The sequence below is a fragment of the Mustela nigripes genome, chromosome 15 (assembly GCF_022355385.1).
Source record: "Mustela nigripes isolate SB6536 chromosome 15, MUSNIG.SB6536, whole genome shotgun sequence".
In the NCBI taxonomy this organism is placed as follows: domain Eukaryota; kingdom Metazoa; phylum Chordata; class Mammalia; order Carnivora; family Mustelidae; genus Mustela; species Mustela nigripes.
In genome coordinates this window covers 84,355,449-84,376,908 of record NC_081571.1, presented here as the reverse complement: position 1 = coordinate 84,376,908, position 21,460 = coordinate 84,355,449, and the positions used below count along the sequence as shown (strand labels likewise).

The window sequence follows — 21,460 nt, the reverse complement described above, 5'->3', positions numbered from 1 at the left end:
GGGGGTCGGGGCGAAGGGCGAGCCGAGCTCCCGAGAGGCGCGAACGGGGCGTCCCCGCGGAGGGGCGGCGGCGAGTCGCAGCGCAGGGCCCGGCCGTCCTCAGCCCGGGCGCGCCGCCATGCCGGCCCCGCGCGCACGCTCCGGCGCGCTCCTTCCGCCCGGAACCCGCGTGCGGGGAAGGCGGGGCGGGAGGCACGCGGGAAGGGACGGACCTCGAGCCGGAAGTGCGGCCGCCGCGGCCGGACGCGCGGCCCCGCCCACTTCCGGCGGAGGGAGCGGCCATGGCGCACATCACCATCAACCAGTACCTGCAGCAGGTAGCGGCGCGGGCGGCGGCGGGCGGCGGCGGGGGCGCCGGGGGCGCGGGGGCCGCTGCGGGGCTGCGGGGCTGCGGGCGGCGGCTGGACACGGTCCGACGGGCCGGGCGCCCGCGAGGAACGTCCTTCGGCCCGCGGGCCCCTGAGCCGCGCGAGCGGGACGGTCGTCGGGGCGGCCCGGCTCCTGCGGGCCCCGAGCTCCGCCGCGATCCCGAGCCCCGTCGTTCGGCGCCGGCCGGGGGCTTCGCGGTGTCGTCCGGGCGCGGAGCCTCCGCGCGACCTGCGGGTCCTTCACGCCCGCCGCGGGGCCTCGGCCGGGGCCGCCCGCGATCAGCGCCGTGGGCGGAACCCGCGGGCCGTTCCCGGGACGTGCGTCCGAGCGCGCACCGTTCGCCGTGTCCGTCCGGGTCCTGCTCCGTCAGCTCAAGGACGCACCGGTGATTCCTGGCAGCGTCCGTGGCTTAGAAGGCGCAGGGCCCTCCGGGAGGCGCCCGTCGGCGCCGAGGGTGTCACGGACGGGACGGAGGCCGCCCGCCTCTGGGACGGCCCCCGGGCAGGCAGGAGGCAGGTCAGCAGCCGCGGCCCGCTCCAGGGTGCCCGGAGCTCTGACACACAGAGCCTGGCGCCCTGCGTGGGTCAGCCCTGGAGTCGGGACGTGGTGGAGCAGCTCCGTCGCCTCTCCGGGAGCACGGCCGACCGTGACGAAAGGACTGATGGCGACTCCGACGGCCCGGCGCCGTCTGTCAGATCTCGTGCGGGAAACAGGACTGTGGTCTCTGTCAGTCGACTGTGTGTTTCCCTCGGGGCAGCCCGGAGTGTCCCGTACACCCCATGGGGAGGGGCTGCGGGCTGTCAGCGTGGGCTCGGCCTCGGCTAGGCCTCTGCCGCCTCGGCTAGGCCTCTGCCGCCTCGGCTCCTGTGTTCTCAGAGGAGTCTCGTTGGACGAAGCAGTCGGTGACGGAGGAGTGGCCACTAGGGCTTGTTGAACTCTCACTGAGAACCGGCGGCGGCCGCGCCCGGAGCTCGTGGTTAGCGCGTGTAGGAGCTGGGTCCGCCGCCAGCCCGTCTTACAGGGAAGGTTCAGTGGCTTTCCGCTCCCTTCAGCCAGGAGTTCAGGCCTTACACATGCCCTGCACATGGAGCTCATTGCCTCTGTTAGCCTAAATCTCAGCCACCGTGTCCTGCCCTCGCCAGGACCTTCCGGAGTGCACGGTGTTGTCACAGGGGCCTCTCGGTTGGGGCACATTCCTTCTTCCACACGTCACAGCCCCTCAGCCAGCAGCTCCCTGTGGACACGTTGTAGGTCCTTCATTGCCGTTCTCTGTGATCACGTCCCCGTAGCCGTCAGGGAAGGGGTTTGGTTTTACTCTCCCTTTAAATTTCTGAGTTCTCTTGTTTCTTGGATGCAGGCGGAACGCATGCATTCCTGGGTCAGAGACCAAGGGTCTGTAGCTCAGCTCAGTGCAGCTGGCCTTGAGGGGTCAGCCTGCTAGTTCCCTTGGATCCAGTGGGCCCACAAGGGTGCCTGTACCTGCATTCAAGAGAGAAACGCAGCATTTGGGGAATCAACATATTTAGTAGTAGGTGAGCAAGCCTGCTTTTTACTTGGGGTTAGGGATGGGGGGAGGGCACTGCTTCATTTCTCAAAGTTACAAACAGCCTGAACAGTGGCCCAAGTGAAGGGGCTAGCAGTCAGAGCCTTGTGGGGCCAGAACCAGTTTGAGAGGCCCAAGGAGGGCGGCCCTCCCTAATGGCTGGCAGAGGCCGGGATGTCCATGCTCGGCGCTTCAGCACGCCTCCGGTTTTGTCTCTGTGTGGAGAGGACGGGTTGAATTAACATTTCCCCAAGTATTCTGCTTTTAGAAATTACATTGAGGAAGAGATTACTTTGCATGTTCTGTCGGCCCTTGAACGATGTGGGGGTTGGGGGCGCTGACACCCCGCGCCGTTGAAAATGTACATAACTTTCGGCTCACCAAAAACTTAACTGGGAGCGCACTGTTGACTGATGACATAAACGGTCACTTAACTTGCTCCTTGTGCTGTGTTCTGCACTCTGTTCTTACAACTGAGGAGGCTAGAGAAAAGGAAACGTTACTGAGAAACTCATAAGGAGGCGGAGATGCACCTGTAGCGCTCTGCCGTGGAAAGGCCAGGCCAGACCTGCCGGTCGGGGTCCCCCGGGCTGCCGCACAGCCGGAGCTGCTCTGCTCCGGTCTCCCCGGGCGCTGCGCTGTTCGTGCCTTCACCTCGTTCTCTTGTGCATTCTCCGAACTCTTACCTCCGACGGCACGTTACTTTTAATAAACCACATTTAAAATTGTGATTTTCCGGGGCGCCTGGGTGGCTCAGTGGGTTAAGCCACTGCCTTCGGCTCAGGTCATGATCTCGGGGTCCTGGGATCGAGCCCCGCATCGGGCTCTCTGCTCAGCAGGGAGCCTGTTTCCCTTCCTCTCTCTCTGCCTGCCTCTCTGCCTACTTGTGATCTCTGTCTGTCAAATAAATAAATAAAATCTTAAAAAATAAAATAAAATAAAATAAAATTGTGATTTTCCTCCAACGTTTCATTGTGAAAATTTCCAAACTACAGAAAAGTTGGAAGGAGAACATTTGAGACATGGACACCCTCACCTGGCGCCGTGTTTCTGTGTCCTTCCCTCTCCCTTGAGCCGTGTGGAAGGAGGTCGCTGCCCCTGAGGCCCTGCTCGTGGGACTGAGGCTCTTGTGCTCTCCAGCTGGGGGGCCCTCAGCATAGCCGAGAGCCGTAGCATCAGTGTCCTCGGCTGGTGCACTCAGACTTCGCCTCTGCCACGGTGCTGTCCCAAGCTCTCTGTCACCTGTGGGTCCGGCCGGCTTACACTGTCACCTACAGGTCTGATCCACTCACACTCCGAGCCAGGTGGTCTTGCTGGTCAGTCTCGCATCCGGAAGAGTCCTCCAGCCAGTTTCCGGGAGTGGATTTAGACCGTGACATTTGACGTTTCTAAAATGTCCCAGGCAGTGGACTGGTGGCTGTGCCCCCGTCCACCGTTGAGTCCCGGAAGTCGGTTTGGGCGAACCGGGCCAGTGTAGGCCTCTTGCAGCGTCAGGAAGCTCGCCCTGATGCCCCTACCTGCCACTCCAGCGCCCAGGACCCTTCTCCTGTCGTATGGCTTCGCGACTGAGAGCCCGTGAACATCCCGCCCCACACCCTTTCAGAAGTGCTTTCGTCTGTGGTCTTCCCAGCTGGGTTATTGGGTGCGTGTTCGCCAGGCGGTGGCTCTCACTCCGTGTGTTAGTTGCTATTTCATCTGTTTAAAATGCTTTTCCCCGTGCTGCTTTTTTTTTTTTTTAAAGATTTTATTTATCTGACAGAGAGAGATCACAAGTAGGCAGAGAGGCAGGCAGAGAGAGAGGAGGAAGCAGGCTCCCTGGTGAGCAGAGAGCCCGATGTGGGGCTCGATCCCAGGACCCTGGGATCTTGACCTCAGCCGAAGGCAGAGGCTTTAACCCACTGAACCACCCAGCGCCCCACCTGTGCTTCTTTTTAAAAGAATCATAGATTGTTGTTAATTATTGTTAGTGCCAAGTTATAATCCAGAACCAATACAAGGTTACTCTTATTTTCTTCGAAGCTCAATTTATCCCAGATTTGGCCACTGAGAGCTCCTTCAGACTGGTTTCTGGGGCCTTTTGACACGTCTGTGTCCTTTTCTGAGATCTGCTTTGCTTTCCCGCACGGTAGTACCCGGGCCGAGCTCATAGGCTCGTCTTGTCCCAGCACCGGACCAGTCCTTTCTCCAGGGAGCTCTCGCTGCTCCTTGTGGGAGTGGCGTTTCGGAAATGAATCTGGTGCTGGCTATGCTCGTTGCCCCTGCTGGGGGCTGGGGAGGGGGCATTACTTCAAGGCCTTGTTAGCAGATGGAGCTGGTCAATGTATTTTTTTAAGCAGTTTTAAAAAATGCTTAAGGACACACGAGCATGAGCTGGTGGGGAGCAGAGCGAGAAGGGGAAGCAGACTCCGTCCGTCTGTTTAAGCAGTTACATGTTCTGGGGGCACCCACCAGGCTCAGTTGGTGGAGTGTGCGACTCCGGATCCCGGGGTTCTGAGTTCAAGCCTTATGGTGGGTGTAGAGATCACTTTAAAAGAGAAACTGGCAAGCTCCGAGGGTAGGTGGCTTCCCTCCCTGCGGCCTCCGTCCGCCAGCTTATGCCAGGAGGCACGAGGTGATGAGCAGCCGTCTGATCCTGTGAGTGCTCGGAGCACCCGGGAGCTGGAGCAGTTTCTTGGCTGCGTTTGCCCCACGTAGGGTTACCGGGCTGGGGGGAGCGCAGGCACGGGCCGACCCAGCCGCTTGCCGCCGGCAGTGTTGGGGGAGCTCCAGTTGCTCTTTGTTGTGGGCCGTGACCTACAGCTCCTTGTGGCTGAGAGGTGAGGGGAGCGCCTGGCCCGGGTGTGCCGTCCGCCCCTTCTCCGTGTCATCCTGGCCCAGAGCCTCCTGTGGGCCTCAGACGGATGCGATCCCAGTGCCGCTGGATCACGCTTCCTTGCCCGTTCGGATTTCTGTGTTCTCGTTTGGTGAATAAAATCTTCACACCTCGTTAGGTTTTGTAACTCCAGAGGTGTGCTGCAGCACAGGCTGCCGGGACAGAGATGTGGAAGAGCCCCCGGCCCCCAGCCGCACCGCACGGGCCCAGGGCCGGCGTCTCTACCCAGGCTCACGTGCTGTCTGCAGTTGCTCTGTCCCTGCAGATCAAGTTGGGACTTTGGGTTTGTCTGTTTGTTTTGTTTTGGGTTTTGAGTGTGTGTGTGTGTGTGTGTGTGTGTGTGTTTATTTTTGCTTAACAATAAGCACCTTGAGGACACTGGCACACCTTCACCAGTGGGGCTGTCTCCTGCTCGCGGCAGCCAGGTGACCCGGGGTGCGACCACGACACCATTTGTTCAGCTGCTGCCTCCCCCGTTGCCGCCGAGGAGCAGAAAGTGGCTTTTAAGTACTTTTTTCCCCCATAAGTTTTATAGATGAATTTTCAAGTGTTCCTACGACTGAGTAAAACTAAAATGACAGGCCTCCGTTAATAAGCAGTGGCTTATCCTGCCTGTTGGCTGTTTCTGACGCTGTCACCTGTCTCTTGGCCTCTGAAACAGGTCATTTTGGAACATTGCCCTGTTGGCTGCTGCCAAGAGCCCAGCTCGCTCCATGTTGTTGCTCTGGCTCCTCCAGAATCAGGAAGATGGATTTTCTCTTCCTTTTTCCTTTTTTTTTTTTCTTTTAAGATTTTATTTCTTTATTCGACAGAGACAGTGAGAGAAAGAGCACAAGCAGGGGAAGCAGGAGAGCGAGAAGCAGGCTCCCTGCCAAGCAGGGAGCCCGATGTGGGGCTCCATCCCAGGACCCCGGCATCATGACCTGAGCCGAAGGCAGAGGCTTAGCCGACTAGGCCCCCCAGGCACCCTGGGAGGATGGATTTTCGAGGCGTCTGACGTGTTGTTCTGCGGGGGCAAGGCGCTTTGTTTTCCACTCCACTTACCTCTTTTCAAATGTTCCAGGTCTACGAAGCCATCGACAGCAGGGACGGGGCGTCCTGTGCAGAGCTGGTGTCCTTCAGGCACCCTCACGTCGCCAACCCACGGCTTCAGGTGAGCAGATAGGCCGCGCTCATGGGCGCGTCTGAAGCAAAGCTCGGAGTTCGAGTCAGGAGGAGGTGAATACTGCTGCCTGTTGAAATTTTAAGTTCATTGTCGGTGTTTGGAATTCCAGTCCCTTTTCTGAGCACACACAGGCTGAGGTGCGCGGCCCGTGCTCTGCGGTCAGCTCCTACGCGACCCTCTGAGCCTCAGAGACATGCGGAGTGTAGCAAGGTCATCCAAGGTCCTCCAGCACACGGGACCAGGCTGTGCCCAGGCCTGTCTGTCCCCAAAGCCCACCGAGGTGTCCTGTTAGAGGTAAATCATTCATGGGGCAGGTTCACGTCTGCTCGTTCCTGTGCTGTCTGTGCCACGGACACCTAGCCGCCTGGGTTGGCAGACATCTATGCCTGCAGAGCCAGTGGTGTTTACCATCTGGCCTTTTGCAGAAAGCATTTGCCAAACCCTGCTCTAAACTGTAAGCGTCCTTGATTTAACAGATAAATGCTATGCCAGCCCCGTCTCCCGTAGAAAGTGTTCTTGGCCTTTTGGGAAGTCCCCTTTCCTCCTTCGTTCCCACTGGAATCCTGGACTGTGGACCTGGGAGCACTTTTCCTTCTGAAAGACGTAGGAGCTCCGTGTATTGGCTCAGTGTACAGGCCGCACCGCCGACCAGAGCAGCCAGTTTGTGGAGTAGAAGCAGCTCTTAACATGGAGCGTTCCTGGGTGGCCGTCCTGTGTGACAGTGTTGAAAACCATTGCTCTAAGGGGCCCGCTGGCCAGACGCTCCTCGGCCGGCGGCCTGTGCCTCCACCATGGGCAGATCTCGGGTCACCCTTTGTGATCCGAGGCCCGTCCCCGTGCCCCTCGAGGCCGCTTTCCACTCACTGCTGGCCGTGGTCTGCCTTGGCTGCACCGCCGGGGATGGTGGGACGGGGGGGCTTCGCTGCTGCCGCTCCCTTGCCGCGTTCACGCACGCGGGCATGCGTGTGGGCTTACCGCGTCGGCCTCGCGGACCCCTTCCGTTCTCTGTGCTGCGTGACCCCCGTGGCTCTCGTCTGACCCCAAATCTGGCCATCGAGAGGGAAGAGGACCTTGGAAATGAATGTCGGCTAGCCTGGCCTAGAGCGCAGAGCCAGTGGCTCTGTCCCCAGGAGGTGAGGAGGGGACTCTCACTCCCGCCGCCTTCCCCACCTGGCAGCACCCAGGAGCCGCTTCACCACACGTCTTCCCTGGCCGTCTGCTAGACATGGCAGTCTCCACAGAAGTGCCCTGAGTATCTCTTGGACTGCGGTGGGCACGGCTGGTGTGTTTGTGGAGTGCCCGCCGCCATGTCACAGGCCGTGGGCGACACGTGCGTGAGAGCACAAGGGCCAGTGTGCCCGCTGCTCCCTTCACTGTAAGGGCCGTGCCCGCTGCCCGCTTCGCTCTTTGGAGACAGCCGCGGTTCAGTCTCTGCACCATGCCTTCTTTGGCTGCCTTTTAATTTTATTTTTGTCATTTTTCTACTTACCATTTAGATGGCCTCTCCAGAAGAGAAGTGTCAGCAGGTTTTGGAACCCCCTTATGACGAAATGTTTGCTGCTCATTTAAGGTAACCCCCCCCCCCGGGGGGAAGAAAAAGCTAATCCGGAAATTGCTGAGTCTTTGAGGGATTTCACTGGACCTCGTCTTGGGCTTAGGGACACCTGGGTGGCTCAGTCAGTTGAGTCTCTGACTCTTGGTTTTGGCTCAGGTCAGGATCTCAGGGTCATGAAATTGAGCCCCGCGGCGGGCTCTGCGGTCAGGCCGGCGTCTGCTTGAGGTCCCCCCTCCCTCCCTTTCTGCCTGTCCCCACTCACACGAACACACTTTCTTTCTAAAATAAATAAAAACTAACAACACACACACATACCATCTTAGACTTGAAACAATGGATGGTTTGCTTTGAGAAGAAAAGTGCGTTTGTTTTTGGGGGGAGGTTGGTACTATTTTTTTATTTAAATTCGGTTTTGTTAACATACGGCACAATGTTAGTTTCCGAGGAAGGGGCCGGTGACTCATCAGCCTCACATAACACCCAGTGCTCACCGCATCCCGCGCCCCCCTCACTGCCCGGCCCCCAGTCACCCCATCCCGCACCCCCCTCCCCTCCAACAACCCTCAGTTTGTTTCCTGGAGTTAAGAATCTCTTACGGTTTGTCTCCCTCTCTCATTTCATCTTATTTTAAGAAAAGTGTATTTTTAATTTTCACTTTGCTAAAGCCTATGAAAATTTTCTGAAGCTTAAAGTACTTTACATTTTTTTTAAAGATTTTATTTTTTTGGCAGAGAGAGTACACACGGGGCAGAGGGAGAAGCAGACTCCCCACTGAGCAGGGAGCCCAACACAGGGGACTCCATCCCAGGACCCTGGGATCAAAGGCAGACGCTCAACTGTCTGAGCCACCCAGACATCCCTAAAGCACTTGAAATTTTTAATAAACTTTCTTTCATTTCAAAGATCACGTAGGTTTTAAAACATAAATAGTGGTCTTGCGGGTCTTGTGTAATTATATCACGCTCCTCAGGTTGGCGGCATAGCAGTCCTGTGTTCCGGGGCGGGGCGGGTGGTGGCTCACCACTGACGTGTTTTACACGATGCCTGTATTTTCACCTCTTTGCCTTGACGCGGACGGGACGAGCACTGGGCAGAGCACACGGAATACTAGCTTTGCAGTGACATCTTGTGTCTGCTGTGTTCCCTTTTGGAGGGTGGGCTGGACAAAGCCGGCTGGCTGTCCCGAAGCATGAGACATTGGGCCGCCCTCCTGCCCGTGCACCCACAGGGCTTTGTTTTCCAGAGAAGTCGGGGTGCCGCTGGGCTCCTGGTAGATTGAAGCCGCCCGCTCTTTCCTGGCTCTGTGCGGTGTGTGTTGAGGCTCTAGATGTGCCAAACAGAAGCCAGAGGGCCGTGCTCTGCCATGACCAGGGCCTGGCGCTGAGAACCTGCTGCCAGGCCCCAGAGCGTCACATGGGTTTTCTCCTGCCCCAGCCCCTTTCAGTTCAAATCTCACCAGTCTGCTGCTTTTCCTCCTCCCGGTTCCCGTGGCCTGGGGCAGGAGGAGCAGCACGATGGCGCACCCCGGGTCAGGGGAGGGGGGGCACGTGGGGCTCACTTGCGGGTCCTGCTGTCTGTGTCCTCACCCTGGGACGTTGCCTTCACAGATGCACCTACGCAGTGGGGAACCACGATTTCATCGAGGCGTATAAATGCCAGACTGTCATCGTGCAATATCTTTGTCCTTTGGGTTGTATTTATATATCTCAGTTATATTTGCGGTTTAAGTTCTGGAGACATTGGGCCACTTTCATTCACACCTTTAACTAGAAAGGAATTGGAAGTAACTTTGGGAGAGAAACTCGTTTCTCTGTTTATTTCACTCAGGTGCTTAAATGTATCCTGGGCCTTAAGACTGTCATCTAGTTATCAGTACAAGGACAAAGAACGCGGGTGACAGTTAAGGGTTTTACTTGCCTTTCTGTAAATCGTCATGTTTCCTTTAAAGTATTAAGTATAGCCACAGGAACTAGTTAGTCCCTTTGGCAAAATATGAGAACGGCATACTCCAGGCCTGGAGGTCAGGAGTGGACGCCGCACACCATCCCTGAGGTGTGGTCGCGGAAGACCTTCAGCCAGCCAGTGTCTGATTTCAGTCATTTAAGTCGTATCTTCTAGTTAAGGCCTCAGTCAGTGAAATGTTGATGTCTGGATTTTTAGTTTGCTTGTTTTTTAACTTTCTTTAAACATACAAAGGAGAGAGTTGGTTAGTAACTAGCTTAGTTTCCTTGGAATTTAAGAATTCCGTAATCAAGGAAATAAAACTTTATATTGCAGAACCTAAAGCCTATTAGATATGTGATTATCTAGATTTAGGAGAACCCAAAGAAAGGTTTGAAGTCGTCAGTCAAGAGGGTGTTAACAATAATCTCTTACTTCGGAGAGCAGGTGAAAGTGAATACACTTACTGTCTTAACACCTAATGACGTTCAGGTATTTGCAGCTTGTAGGTCATTTCTTCCAGGACTTGGTTCTGTGATACGTAATCGTTTAAACTTAAAATGTAGAACCCTTCATGTCTCGTACTGTCATAGCGCCGCCTTAGATTCCGTACGCGGTGGCTTCCTTAACGCAGCACGTCGTTCCTGCGCGCGTTTCAAGCCCACAAAGAAGAAAACTGGTGAGTACGGACGGACGTAACGGAACTGGCAAACGGCAGGTTTGGTTTTTTTGGGTTTTTTTCTTTCAGCAGAAGCTTTTTAAAACCTTAAATAAATGTGTTGTGTTTTCCGTGTGGATGTTTAACGTCCCGTGTCGACGGAGGCTCGTGCCAGCGTGGGTGGTGGCGTGGCCAGGGTCAGCGGACGTGTTAGCTGCGCCCTGGCAGTTTGCAGGTTTCCTGTAAATGTGGGGCCTTGTCTCTGTCTCAGACCTTCCAGACCCCGAAAGCTTTGTCAGTTGTCAATTCGGAACTGACTTCTGATTTTAACTCGGATAAAAGGGTGGGTGAGCACAGCTCCGTGACCGGAGGGAGCGCGGGGGCGGGTTATTCCACGTCCTTGACAAAGTGCTAGTGTGACGACCCTTAACCGTAGGTAAATACTGAAGGCGCGTGTCCACGAAAGTAACAAGGCTCGTGAATACCTTTTACTGAAAAACAAAATCACATACCTTCTTTAAGTGAAGACTTCTCTCACGTAAAACCAGTTCCAGCTAAATTAAAAAAAAAAATCCTTTCATGACATTCCGTCTGTTAGGATTTCTGGGTCCCATTAGAAGGTCTTAACTGACCTCATGCTTTAATGGGGCTGCTTGGAGAGTGGTTGAAGGGACAGGGAAGGTGCTCCGTGTGAAGCGGTGCCGTCTGGGGCTGAGGACCCCGCATGCACCAGGATCTCAGCCTCTGGGCGGGGGTCCAGGGCAGTGGGTGAGGAGCACCCCAGTGTCTGTGTTGGTCCGGACGGGCCGCAGCCTGCCCTGACAGGAGGTGAGGAAGGCAGCAGCCGCCGCCAGATTCGCAGAGGCATGGTGGCCCCCTGTGGGTGGACAGGAGCGGCGGGTGTCGGGAATGGGCCCTCGGACCTAATGGCCTCTTCCCACGTGCTTTTCTGCCCCGCAGGGCCCTGCCTGTCATGTATGCTGTCGCGCTTGACCTCCGGGTGTTTGCCAACAACGTAAGTTCAGTCTTGTCACTGTTTTAAAACTCAAACTCCGCTTCTGTCTGTTGTTCAATTTCATGTCATTCTTCGGTTTTGCGGGTTAGGGTGTGGGTCAGCACGTACCTGGTGTAGCGTGCAAGGGCAGGAGGTCGCTGGACCGGACTAATGCTTCTGTCCGGGTTGGTGGGTTTTCACGTTGTGGGCATAGAGGGAGTTTTCCTGTGTGTGTCCCCGGGGGCAAGGCAGTCGCGCCAGCAGCTCCACACTCTCCTCCACTGCTGAGATAGAGCCGGCCCCGTCTTGAAGACTCCCCCCGCCGTGGGTGCCAGGGGCGGCCGGCCGTCTCGCTGCTGTGAGGAGGTCAAGACGGGGTCTTACGGGTGGGTTTGCCCTTGGGGGTCAGCGTAAGTAGGCTTTGGAGCAGCAGTACTGAGCTAACATGGCTTTTTGGTTTTACAAACTACAATTTTCCGTTCTGAACAAGGTGGAGAGGGTACCGTTCTCCTTCCCATCCCGGTGGAATTCTGAGGCCAGCACGGCTTGCAGAGCAGCAGGGGGTGGGTCTCCTGCATCTCCTTCCTGCCTCCTGTCCTGCACGGGGTCCAAGAGGATCCCGGAAGATCCAGAAAGACGGACAGGCAGAGACGAAGAGGCCCCAGGGAGAGCAGGAGGGGCGGGCAGCCCAAGAGGACAGACCTCTGCCGCAGCCCCGCAGCTGCCGGTCCCCAGCCCTCCAGCAAGGCCCTCGGGGAGCCAGACCAGCCCAGCCGGCAGCAGCTCCCCACTGCCTCGGTGTCTGCTGCTGATGTGAGATGACCAGGGTCCACGTGACCTCAAGCCCGACTGTCACTCACAGAGTCTCAGCCCATGAGGAGAGATGATCCCCAAACACCGGATGGTGGCATTCCCTGACCAGCGGGCACCCTGGCCACCAGAAACAAGCCTCAGGAAGGGTCATGAACACGCTTGAAACAAATGAAAACACAGATGATCTCACAGAGAATGGAAGACCTAAGGAACTGTGATGGAAACATCTAGAACCAAGAAATACAACCTAAACACAGATTATCGAGGCTCCACAGAACTTTGATCATACGTCTGTGTATCTACCTCACTAAACATTTTTAACTGGGATTTAAAAAAAAATACTCATCTAAAATAGTGAGCTTTTTATGTCGGGACATCAATATTTTTTTGTCAGTTGTGTGCTTGGGACGGGCGGGAATATTTCATTCACCGTCCAGCACACGGCTCTGCAGATGCCCTCGCCTGGCCCGCCGGCTCTTCCGTCAGTCGCCGGTTCCGCACTCGCCGGCCGCGCCAGCAGCCTCCTGTGCGCCCTCCTGCAGGGAACCACGCTGTCATTTCGTCACAAGGAACGTTAGGTAGTTTCTGTCTAGGAACTGAGACTCCGTATTTCCTGTGTCGTCAGGGCAGTTTGAAGGGAACTTAGGGGTTGGCTGCAGGGCCGCACGGGGTGACGTCGTGGACAGTGTTGCCGCTGCACTTTGGTGTTGCTGGAAAGGCCCTGCACAGTCACCAGCCGCCATGCTCGCGTTGTCGGTGCGGGCGATGCTGCCGTGAAGAGACCAATACCGGCGGTCGGCGGGGCCGGGAAGTAGTTTTGACCGCGCAGGTCACCTGCACGTGTGTCGACGGCTCCCGAGGGCTCGTGGACCGTGCTCGGAGGGCCTGTGTTGGGTGGTGGGCGGGAGCCAGCGGGTCGCCAGGCCCTGGGAGGCCCGCGGTGCGTGTGGGAAGTGTGTGTCCAGGGTGTGGACCGGCTGTAGGGCAGGACGTGAGGCCGTCAGGAGGGGCTCCGGGAGTGGCGCAGGGCCCCGCGCCCCAGACCTGGCGACGGGCTGGCCTCCTGGCGGGTGCGGTTGACGACGGTCGATTTGTGTGCGGGTCGGATCGCGGCCGGTCTCTCCCGTTTTTCAGCGCAGTAGCACCGGCCGGAGGGGCTCCCCGAAGCCGGGGCTTCAGCCCGGGGGGTCGCCAGCTTTGCTCCTCACGGCGGCCGCGTCCTTCCCACCAGGGAGTCGAGAGGAAGTTAACGGTGTCTGTCGTCCGTCAGGCGGACCAGCAGCTGGTGAAGAAGGGGAAGAGCAAGGTCGGGGACATGCTGGAGAAGGCGGCCGAGCTGCTTATGAGCTGCTTCCGCGTCTGCGCCAGCGACACGTGAGTACGGCTCCGGGCTCCCCCCGCGCGCACCGCGGTCATTCGCACGGGCTTAGCTGGCCGGCGGCTGTGTCCGCGAGCTGAGGGAGAGGCCGTGTGCGACGTGTGCCGGCTCGGCGTTTCTGGAGACTCTGGCTCCGGCGCCGTCTGGCCCGAGCCCCGTGATCTGGGAACGTGCTCTGGCGGCTTGTGCCGCGGGCGGCTCTGCGGACGCGCCGTTCTCCCGCTGTGCTGACCGGCTCTTCCTCCTGTGTGCGAGATGGAGGGTTCCAGACAGACTGCTTTTCCGGCGGCGGCCCGTGCCCCTGGTGTGGCTCACGCTCTCACCTCTGGCCACGCTGTTGTCTCACCGTGTCTCCCGCCGTGGGACCCCGTCCTGCCCTGAGCTAGAGCGGCTCGATCTCTGCGCTGTTTTGTTAGGTCCTCCAAGGGCGATTTTACGTCCGTTCTTCCCTCCGTTACGTCCGCATTCTGTCTCGGAGACGCCAGACGCGCGAGTGTTAGACTGAGTGGCCCGCCGTGGATGCTGGGACCCTGTGTCCCCCTTCCAAGCCGTACATGTGTGTCGTGGGCTAACTGGCTTTCTCGATGTGACACCCAAAACACAGTGACCTAAGGAAGAATAGATAAACCAGACTTACCAAAGTAGAAACTCGTGTTTTAAAGCGTGTCCAGCGAGGGGAAAACAACCATAGAATGGGGAGAACGCTTGCCCACAGCGTAGCGGACGATAACCTGTGTCCAGAATGCATGGAGACACGCCGTCCAGCTTATGTGGGGCACAGCCTGGACAGACATTCCCCCAGAGAAGGTAGACCCGCCAGCAGACGCTCGGCACCCTCAGCCAGCGAGGAGCTGCGAGTGAGAACCGCAGTGGGCCGCCCTTCCCGCCCAGCACCCCTGGGCTGCGGCGGGTGGGGGTGGGCACCCTGGCTTTGCAGAGCAGCAGGCAGGGCCTCAGAGAGACCCCTCGGGGTTGCCTCCTGAGTGTTTCCAGCAGAGTTCGGTCTCCGGTGTTAGTGTTTGTGTGTTTTCTGTTGTCTCGGTGTGGATTGGAGGTCACAGCGCTAGTGAGTGACAAGAGTCCTCTAGGAGCATCCGTCACGGAACGGGACTGCGGTTCTAAACGCTGATTGCAGGCTTACCCCGAGTGTTCTGCTGTGGGAGGACCGTAGGGACAGCCGGAGGACAGATTTCAGTGTCCTGACTAGCGAGCAGCCTGTGGTTCCGTACCGACGTGTGTGTTTCCTGTGTGCTGGGATTTCGAGTGTGTGGGTGGCCTGCCTTGGCCCCCGCTCCCGGCCCCGCGTGAGGGTGTGCGGGCTGTGCCCGAGAAGAGCCATGGCCAGGAGCGGATACGCGGCAGACTCCGCTGCGCGCTGTTTCCAACGTCGCGTCATGGGGACCCTCGGGCGTGTGGCGTGCAGACAGACTTTCACAGGGACACGTGCGCCCCTGCCCTGTGCACCGTCGGCATTTACTGTGCGTGCCGCCTGCCGTCCATCCACGCGTCGTTCCTTCTGTGCGTCGAGCAGGTTTCTGTCTTCTCGGCGCCCCAGAGGGTGACGCGTCCGCCAGCGGCTCCCCTCAGCGCCGCAGCTTCCCCTCTGTAGTTTGAGGTAAAACTTACCCCACTGATTCACGCGGACCTTGACTGTGTTTGGACAAGTGTGTGCTCGTGTGCGACCCCTGCCGAGGCTGAGGACGGGGTCACCACGCCGTGCCCCTCCCGGGCGGGCCGTCAACACGGTTCCAGTCTCCCGCTGGTGGCACGTGCGCTCGGCCCCGCTCCGCGTTGTCGTGAGTTTCCGCGGGTGATCTTGTCCCCACGTCAGCAAGCGCACGTCCCCCCGAGAGTGTGCTCCGCGGTGTCGTCACTGCGGTCGGGCCTCTGCTCTCGGCTGGTTCGGTTTCACAGGCGCGACCCGAGCCGTGGGCTTCTGGCTCACGGTGTTGGTTCTGTCTGGGCGGGTGTGTGTGTGTGTGTGTGTGTGCGTCCCCTAAAACGCTCATTTCCCGCGTAACTGGAAGAAGCCGCTCCCCACAGGCGAGCCGGCATCGAGGACTCCAAGAAGTGGGGCATGCTGTTCCTGGTGAACCAGCTGTTCAAGATCTACTTCAAGGTGGGGCTGCGGGGCCCTTCCTCCTGCCTGTCTCCCCGGGTGCCCTCTCCGGGCTGGCCTCCATGGCCTCGCCGGGTCGAGACCCTCACCTGGCCGCCTCGAGCCAAGGGCTGAGCACCTGCGAGGGGCAGGGACTGTCGCGAGGGTGTGTGCGTGGTCCCGTGGTCCCGCAAGGGGAGCTGCACCTCCCGGGGAGAGCCTGGCGCCAGCGTCCCAAGCCGGTGCCCACTGGGGGGCCTGGACTGTCCAGTGGGGGGTGTCGCCCTGTGGGGGGTGTCGCTGTACGACTGGTACAGAGCAGGTGGCGGCGGGCGGGCACGGGCGGACGGGTCAGGAGGTCCTCGTGGCGCGGCGCGTGCTCACGTGTCTCTCGGGAAACGGCCTGTCCCGTGTCGCTGAGCCGCCACGGGGGCCGCTGCAGATCAACAAGCTGCACCTGTGCCGGCCGCTCATCCGCGCCATCGACAGCTCAAACCTCAAGGACGACTACAGCACGGCGCAGAGGGTGACGTTCAGGTACTACGTCGGGCGCAAGGCCATGTTCGACAGTGACTTCAAGCAAGGTGAGTTGGCGGCCGCTGCTGCCCGTTCTCAAGACCCTGGGACCGGAGCCGCGTCTGAGAGCTCTCATGGGCTCTTGGCAGGCCGGAAGGGGGCGACCGGGGTGCTGTCCCGCTGTCCCGCGTGTGTGCGGTCCTGTTTGTCCAAAGTGCAGGAAGACCCATGCTGGGCCTCTGGCATCCCGGCCGGGGTCGTGGTTACCGCGGCAACGTGCTCGTGGGAGGTGACTCGGCACTACCGTTCTCTGGAGCGGGCGTGATGGTCCTTGGTGCTGTGCCTTCGTGGGGGCCCGGCATCCGGGACGGGGAGCCCACGGCTGCGCCACCAGCGTCTGCATCAGACACCCCAGGGTCCGCCAGGGCGGAGGGTCGCCGCGCAGCATGGGGCTCGGGCACTGCCCGACCGAGCGGCGCTTTCCAGAAACCACGGCCCTGGGCGTGTCTGTGCTGACCTGTCGAGGAGAACGCAAGCCGCGGTGGTTCTATATGGTTTCCCCTGCCGTCCGCGGACCAGACTTTGTAAAGCCTCGTCCCACATGTAAAGCTGCTGTGCACACGTGAGGCCCGGGCCTGGAACGGCTTCCATCTCCGTGTCTTCCAGCCGTGAGCGCTGCAAAGCGGGGGTGGCCGCGCGGCTGCGGGGCGGGCCTGGGTCTCTCCTCCGTGGGCTCGTGCTGACCAACCTCCTTTCCTCCACGGAGGTTCTGAGAGACCCGCGGCTTCTGAACAAGGCCATCCTCGGCGGTTCTCTTGTCCTTTTCTTTTTCCCCTTAAAACAGGGAGTCTGAGAATAGAAGCCTTCAAGTTCTTTTGAGGATTCTGAAGGTGTTGATAATGTTTTTCCTCCGAAGATTCCTTGAGTCGGATTTTTGAGTATCTAGCACAGCGGCCCAGCGAGAAGGACCGGCCGCTCCCGTGGGAGTGGATGGTTCCTGAGACCGCGGGTGCCGGGTGCGTCGGCGGGACGCAGTGCGGGCGGGGGTGAGCGCGCGGCCTGCCTTGTGTCCGCAGCCGAGGAGTACCTCTCCTTCGCCTTCGAGCACTGCCACCGTGCGAGTCAGAAGAACAAGAGGATGATTCTGATATATTTGCTTCCGGTCAAAATGCTGCTGGTGAGTGACTTCACGCCGCTCCCTCGGCCCCAGTGCTCCCCGCAGGGCCCCCAGGTGGTGCGTGGTCACCGCACAAGCACACCCAGAAGCAGACGGGGAGCTGCTCGGGGGTGGCCCGAACCGCCCAGCCCCGCGATAGGCACTTTCTCCTCAGAGCATCTGCCTCAGAAGACTGGCGTGTGTGAGATGACATAGTGCGTGCTCTTTTGCTCCTAAAGCTCTGAATTAGTAAAAACGGATTAAACGAGAAAGAAACATGTCTTGCCAGCCTGTGCGTAGGTCAGGCTATCTCATCTAGTCCCCAGAGGGAATTTAATACTGGAAATGACAAGCAACCAGCCAGTTAGTTGACTGAAATTGCCTCAAAGTGAGAGAGCTTTCTTTGCTCCCACTTAAAATTTTTTAAAAATTACCTAAGCTGTACACACGTGCGGCCCGAACCCGTACGGCGCAGGGCCCCTTGTCACGGAGAAGTCACAGGCGGTGCCCCCTCCCCGCACCCGACCCTGCTTCCCAGAAGTGGCCGGTGTCAGTGGCTCAGCCGATCCTTCGGGACGGCGTTTCCGAGTTCCCGGCCCTTAACCGGCCCGCCTCCTGCCAACGCTTGCCCTTGGAGACGAGCCGTGAGGGCGTGAGGGCCTTGGGGCCGGGTGCCCCCGGGGCTCTGGCTGCCAGACCCACGTTGTCTTAGCTGCTTCCGAAGAAATAGGTTTTTAAGACGTGACTCCTCGATGGGGGTTTTGTGGCTGGTTTTCCTGTTCCAAGCGAAAGGCTCTTACGCTGGGTAGTGGGCGCTCTGTCTCAGGGTCACATGCCGACCATCGAGCTGTTGAGGAAGTACCGTCTCATGCAGTTCGCCGAAGTGACCAAAGCCGTCAGGTATCGTGGCCTTTTCGCCAGACGCCTCCCACGTGTCGCGCGAGGGCTCGTCCTGGGCTCTGCATTCCTGAGCGTGTGCGCGTCTCTCCCCACGCAGCGAAGGCAACCTCCTGCTGCTGAACGAGGCGCTGACGAAGCACGAGACCTTCTTCATCCGCTGCGGCATCTTCCTCATCCTTGAGAAGCTGAAGATCATCACCTACAGGAATCTTTTCAAGAAAGTGTAAGCCGAGTGCTTCCTCCTCAGTGTGTCTGAGTTCTCGGGGCGACTCACCCGCTGCACCGGGAAGGTCGATGACCGCCCCCCCCCCCCCGAGCTGGCGTCTGCGCCCGTGTGGATGAGGCCCCAGCCCTGCCTCAAGCTTGTGCACATGCAGTCAGACCTCCCCACGGGCATGCGCGCTGGCCTCAGGTGTCCCGCGTTCTGTCCCCACGAGTAGGACAGGGGCTGTCTCCTTGATTCTTATCGACTCAGCCGGTCCACTCCCCTGTTTGTCAGAAAATTGAATTCTGGGGTGCCCAGGTAGCTCAGTAAGTTAAGCCTCTGCCTTCGGCTCAGGTCATGATCTCAGGGTCCTGGGATCGAGCCCCGCATCGGGCTCTCTGCTCGGCAGGGAGCCTGCTTCTCCCTCTGCCTCTGCCCGCCTCTCTGCCTGCCTGTGCTCGCTCGCTCTGACAAAAAAAAGAAAAAGAAAGTTGAATTCTGCATCGCCCCTTTCCCAGCCGTGGGCAGTGTGTCCAGAACAGCGAGGGCCACACGTCCTCAGATCCACAGGGTGCGGCTCGTGGCAAGGGGCGTCCTGATCGCAGGGATGTCGGACTGGGGGGTAGGGTTAGGGTCTTGGACTCTGAGATGAATGTGGGCGGGGGTAGACACATCCACACTGCGGTCCTGTTCTCCCTTGTGACTCAGGACACTGTCTCGGCCTTCAGAGTGCTCGTGTCCCGTCCGTAACGCGGTGGCCCTGTTCTTGTCCCTCCCAGGTACCTGCTGCTCAGAACACACCAGTTGTCTTTGGACGCCTTCCTGGTCGCCTTGAAGTTCATGCAGGTGGAGGACGTGGACATCGACGAGGTCCAGTGCATCCTGGCCAACCTGATCTACATGGTGAGAGGCCCCTCCCCGGCCGGCGGGGCTGCCTCTGGAGCCTCTCCTGTAGGGGCCTGAAAGCCACGGTGTTCGTCTGTCACGTTTGGGGCAGACCGCCGACGTGCGGGGCCCAGGTGGGGGTGCGCCGGCACGTTTGTCGTGACCCTGGCCCCTCTCTCCCCAGGGCCACATCAAAGGCTACATATCACACCAGCACCAGAAGCTGGTCGTTAGCAAGCAGAACCCGTTCCCTCCGCTGTCCACAGTGTGTTGACGGGGCACGCGGCCCGAGGACAGGCAAGCCGGGTCTCGTCTGGCTGTATCCTTGTGTGTGGACTCCGTCCCGGGCCACCACGGTGTTGTCTGCGGCCGTGCTCTCCGGGGCTCGCTGGCTGCACACGATGCCTTGAAACCTCCGTGAGGGCCTGCGGACAGCCCGAGCTGCCTCTGGAGAAAACGGGGGCGCGGCCGTTCCCTCTGGAGCGGGGGATGCGTCCGTGAGGGGCTCTCGGGCTCACCAGTTGTAAAGGCGTCTTTGTCAGCCTTTGTTGTAACTTTTTCTATAAAACGTCACCGTGAGTTTATAAAGTTGGCATATTCTTTATTTTGTCTTAACATACAGCATTTTTATATGTTAAATCAGAATGTTTTACAGAATTAAAATGTTTCACTTGAGGCTGCTTCTTTCAAAATGAATTTACTTCGACGGTTTCCAGTTTTCTCAGAGCACGTGCGTTTCCCTGTTTGTGCAGAACTTACTGAAGAAGGAAGCGCCCTGGGCTGGTCCGGCCTCGCAGCCTCGTCAGGGCTGGGAGCCGCTCCTCCCGGGTGCAGAGAAGCTGCTCTGGGCCGTGGGTTCTTGCCCCGTGCGGGCTGAGCTCCGCTTGGTGGTGCTTCCCAACAGGCCATCCCCGGGCACGCTGGCAGGACGCTGGCATCCGCATGTGCTCGCGCGTCTATGCTGTGCTCAGGGCTCGCGGGGAGGTGACCCCGAGCTTGGGCTCCCCACTCCAGTCCAGGGAGGCCTCACCTGCCGCAGCTTCCGCCTCCTCACAGCCTGGAGCAGGTTTCCAGAGCAAGTGTCCCGAAGGGACCAGCCCACCTCCTGCATCGTACAGTGTCATCTCTGCCCCCGGCACGTCCAGACTCCAGCTGAGGGACGTCCACGCCCTGGAGGGCATGTGTAGGGCCTGTGCGGTGGATTTCTGGCCTCCGGGCTTTCGGCCTCTGGAACCACCGCTCCCTGGCCAGCTGCCGGAGCAGCATGGCCAGCGTGGCCACCGGGCAGGCAGAGTCACCGCGTGTTTTCCGCATGAGGGAGGGTGAGCTGGTGCTGCTGCCCAAGGACACTCCACAGCCTGGTGTGCACTGGGGTTCTCACGGCCACGGGTGCTCCTCGGAGCCGTGAGCAGCGCCCCCAGGAGTGCGCAGTTGACTGTTACTGCTGCGGAGGAGACAGACCTCGGTTCCGCGCCTCTGTTTGGTCTTGGCCAGTGTGTTTTGTGGCGCGCCTCGGGGGTGTGAACACAGAGCCCTGGGCCCTGTGGCTGCTCTGTGGGGGAGCGGGCCTCACCTCTGCGTGATGGGAGGCAGTTTGGCTCTGGTGATGGTCCCCTGTTCTTGAGCTGTATGGGACTGGTGTCTTGAACCCTGCCAATAAGTTCCGCAAGAGAGGAGGGCGGGGCTGTGGTTCACGGGCAGGGCTCATGGCTGCAGGCCACACCGGCGGCCCCCGGGGTCTGTCTGGAGCCGGACTTGCCATGGGAGTGGGGCCGCGTGCTCCCCGCGTGAGCCCAGGGCTGCCCCTTCCTGGCTCGCGCTCTGCCGCCCTCGCGGGCCGGGTCTCCCGACTTCACGGCAGTCTGAAACCCCGCAGCCCGCCTGCTGGGACCGAGATGCGCCCGCCGCCCCGCCCGGCCGCCTGCGCAGGGTGAGCGTGGTTGTTTCTGCCGGGTCCTTCCGGGAAGCGGGCCGGCACGTCGGCGGATTGGCCCCGCGTGTCTCATTCTGGTGGGAGGCGGGACTGTCAGAAACGGAGAGCGAACGTGGTGTGTCTGAGAATCGTAACACTCGGGGTGCCTGGGGTGTGCAACACTTGCTCTCGGGGGTATGAGTTCGAGCCCCACGTGGGGTGCGGAGTTTGCTTACGTAAGTTTAAAGAAAAAATGAATCGTAACACTCAAAAGTCTGAACTGTGTTTGAACTCTGTATTTCACTCAAAAGAATATTTCAGTCAACATTTTTAAAGATTTTATTTATTTATTTGACAGAGAGAGATCACAAGTAGGCAGAGAGGCAGGCAGAGAGAGAGAGAGAGGGAAGCAGGCTCCCTGCTGAGCAGAGAGCCCAATGCTGGACTCGATCCCAGGACCCTGGGGTCATGACCTGAGCCGAAGGCAGCGGCTTAACCCA

General features: G+C 59.2%; 1 protein-coding gene across 1 annotated transcript; it reads left to right on the top strand.

The window, feature by feature from the left end:
- The first annotated feature begins 172 nt into the window (after window positions 1-172).
- On the top strand, window positions 173-19,723 carry PCID2 (PCI domain containing 2). Its single transcript, XM_059378279.1, is given in 15 exon segments — window positions 173-317; window positions 5,848-5,937; window positions 7,446-7,519; window positions 9,112-9,252; window positions 9,254-9,331; window positions 10,080-10,124; window positions 11,064-11,118; window positions 13,181-13,284; window positions 15,332-15,407; window positions 15,829-15,970; window positions 16,979-17,079; window positions 17,885-17,958; window positions 18,056-18,181; window positions 18,943-19,066; window positions 19,233-19,723. Coding segments are annotated over 15 exon segments (1,356 nt in total). The 5' UTR covers window positions 173-281; the 3' UTR covers window positions 19,323-19,723.
- Window positions 19,724-21,460: the final 1,737 nt, after the last annotated feature.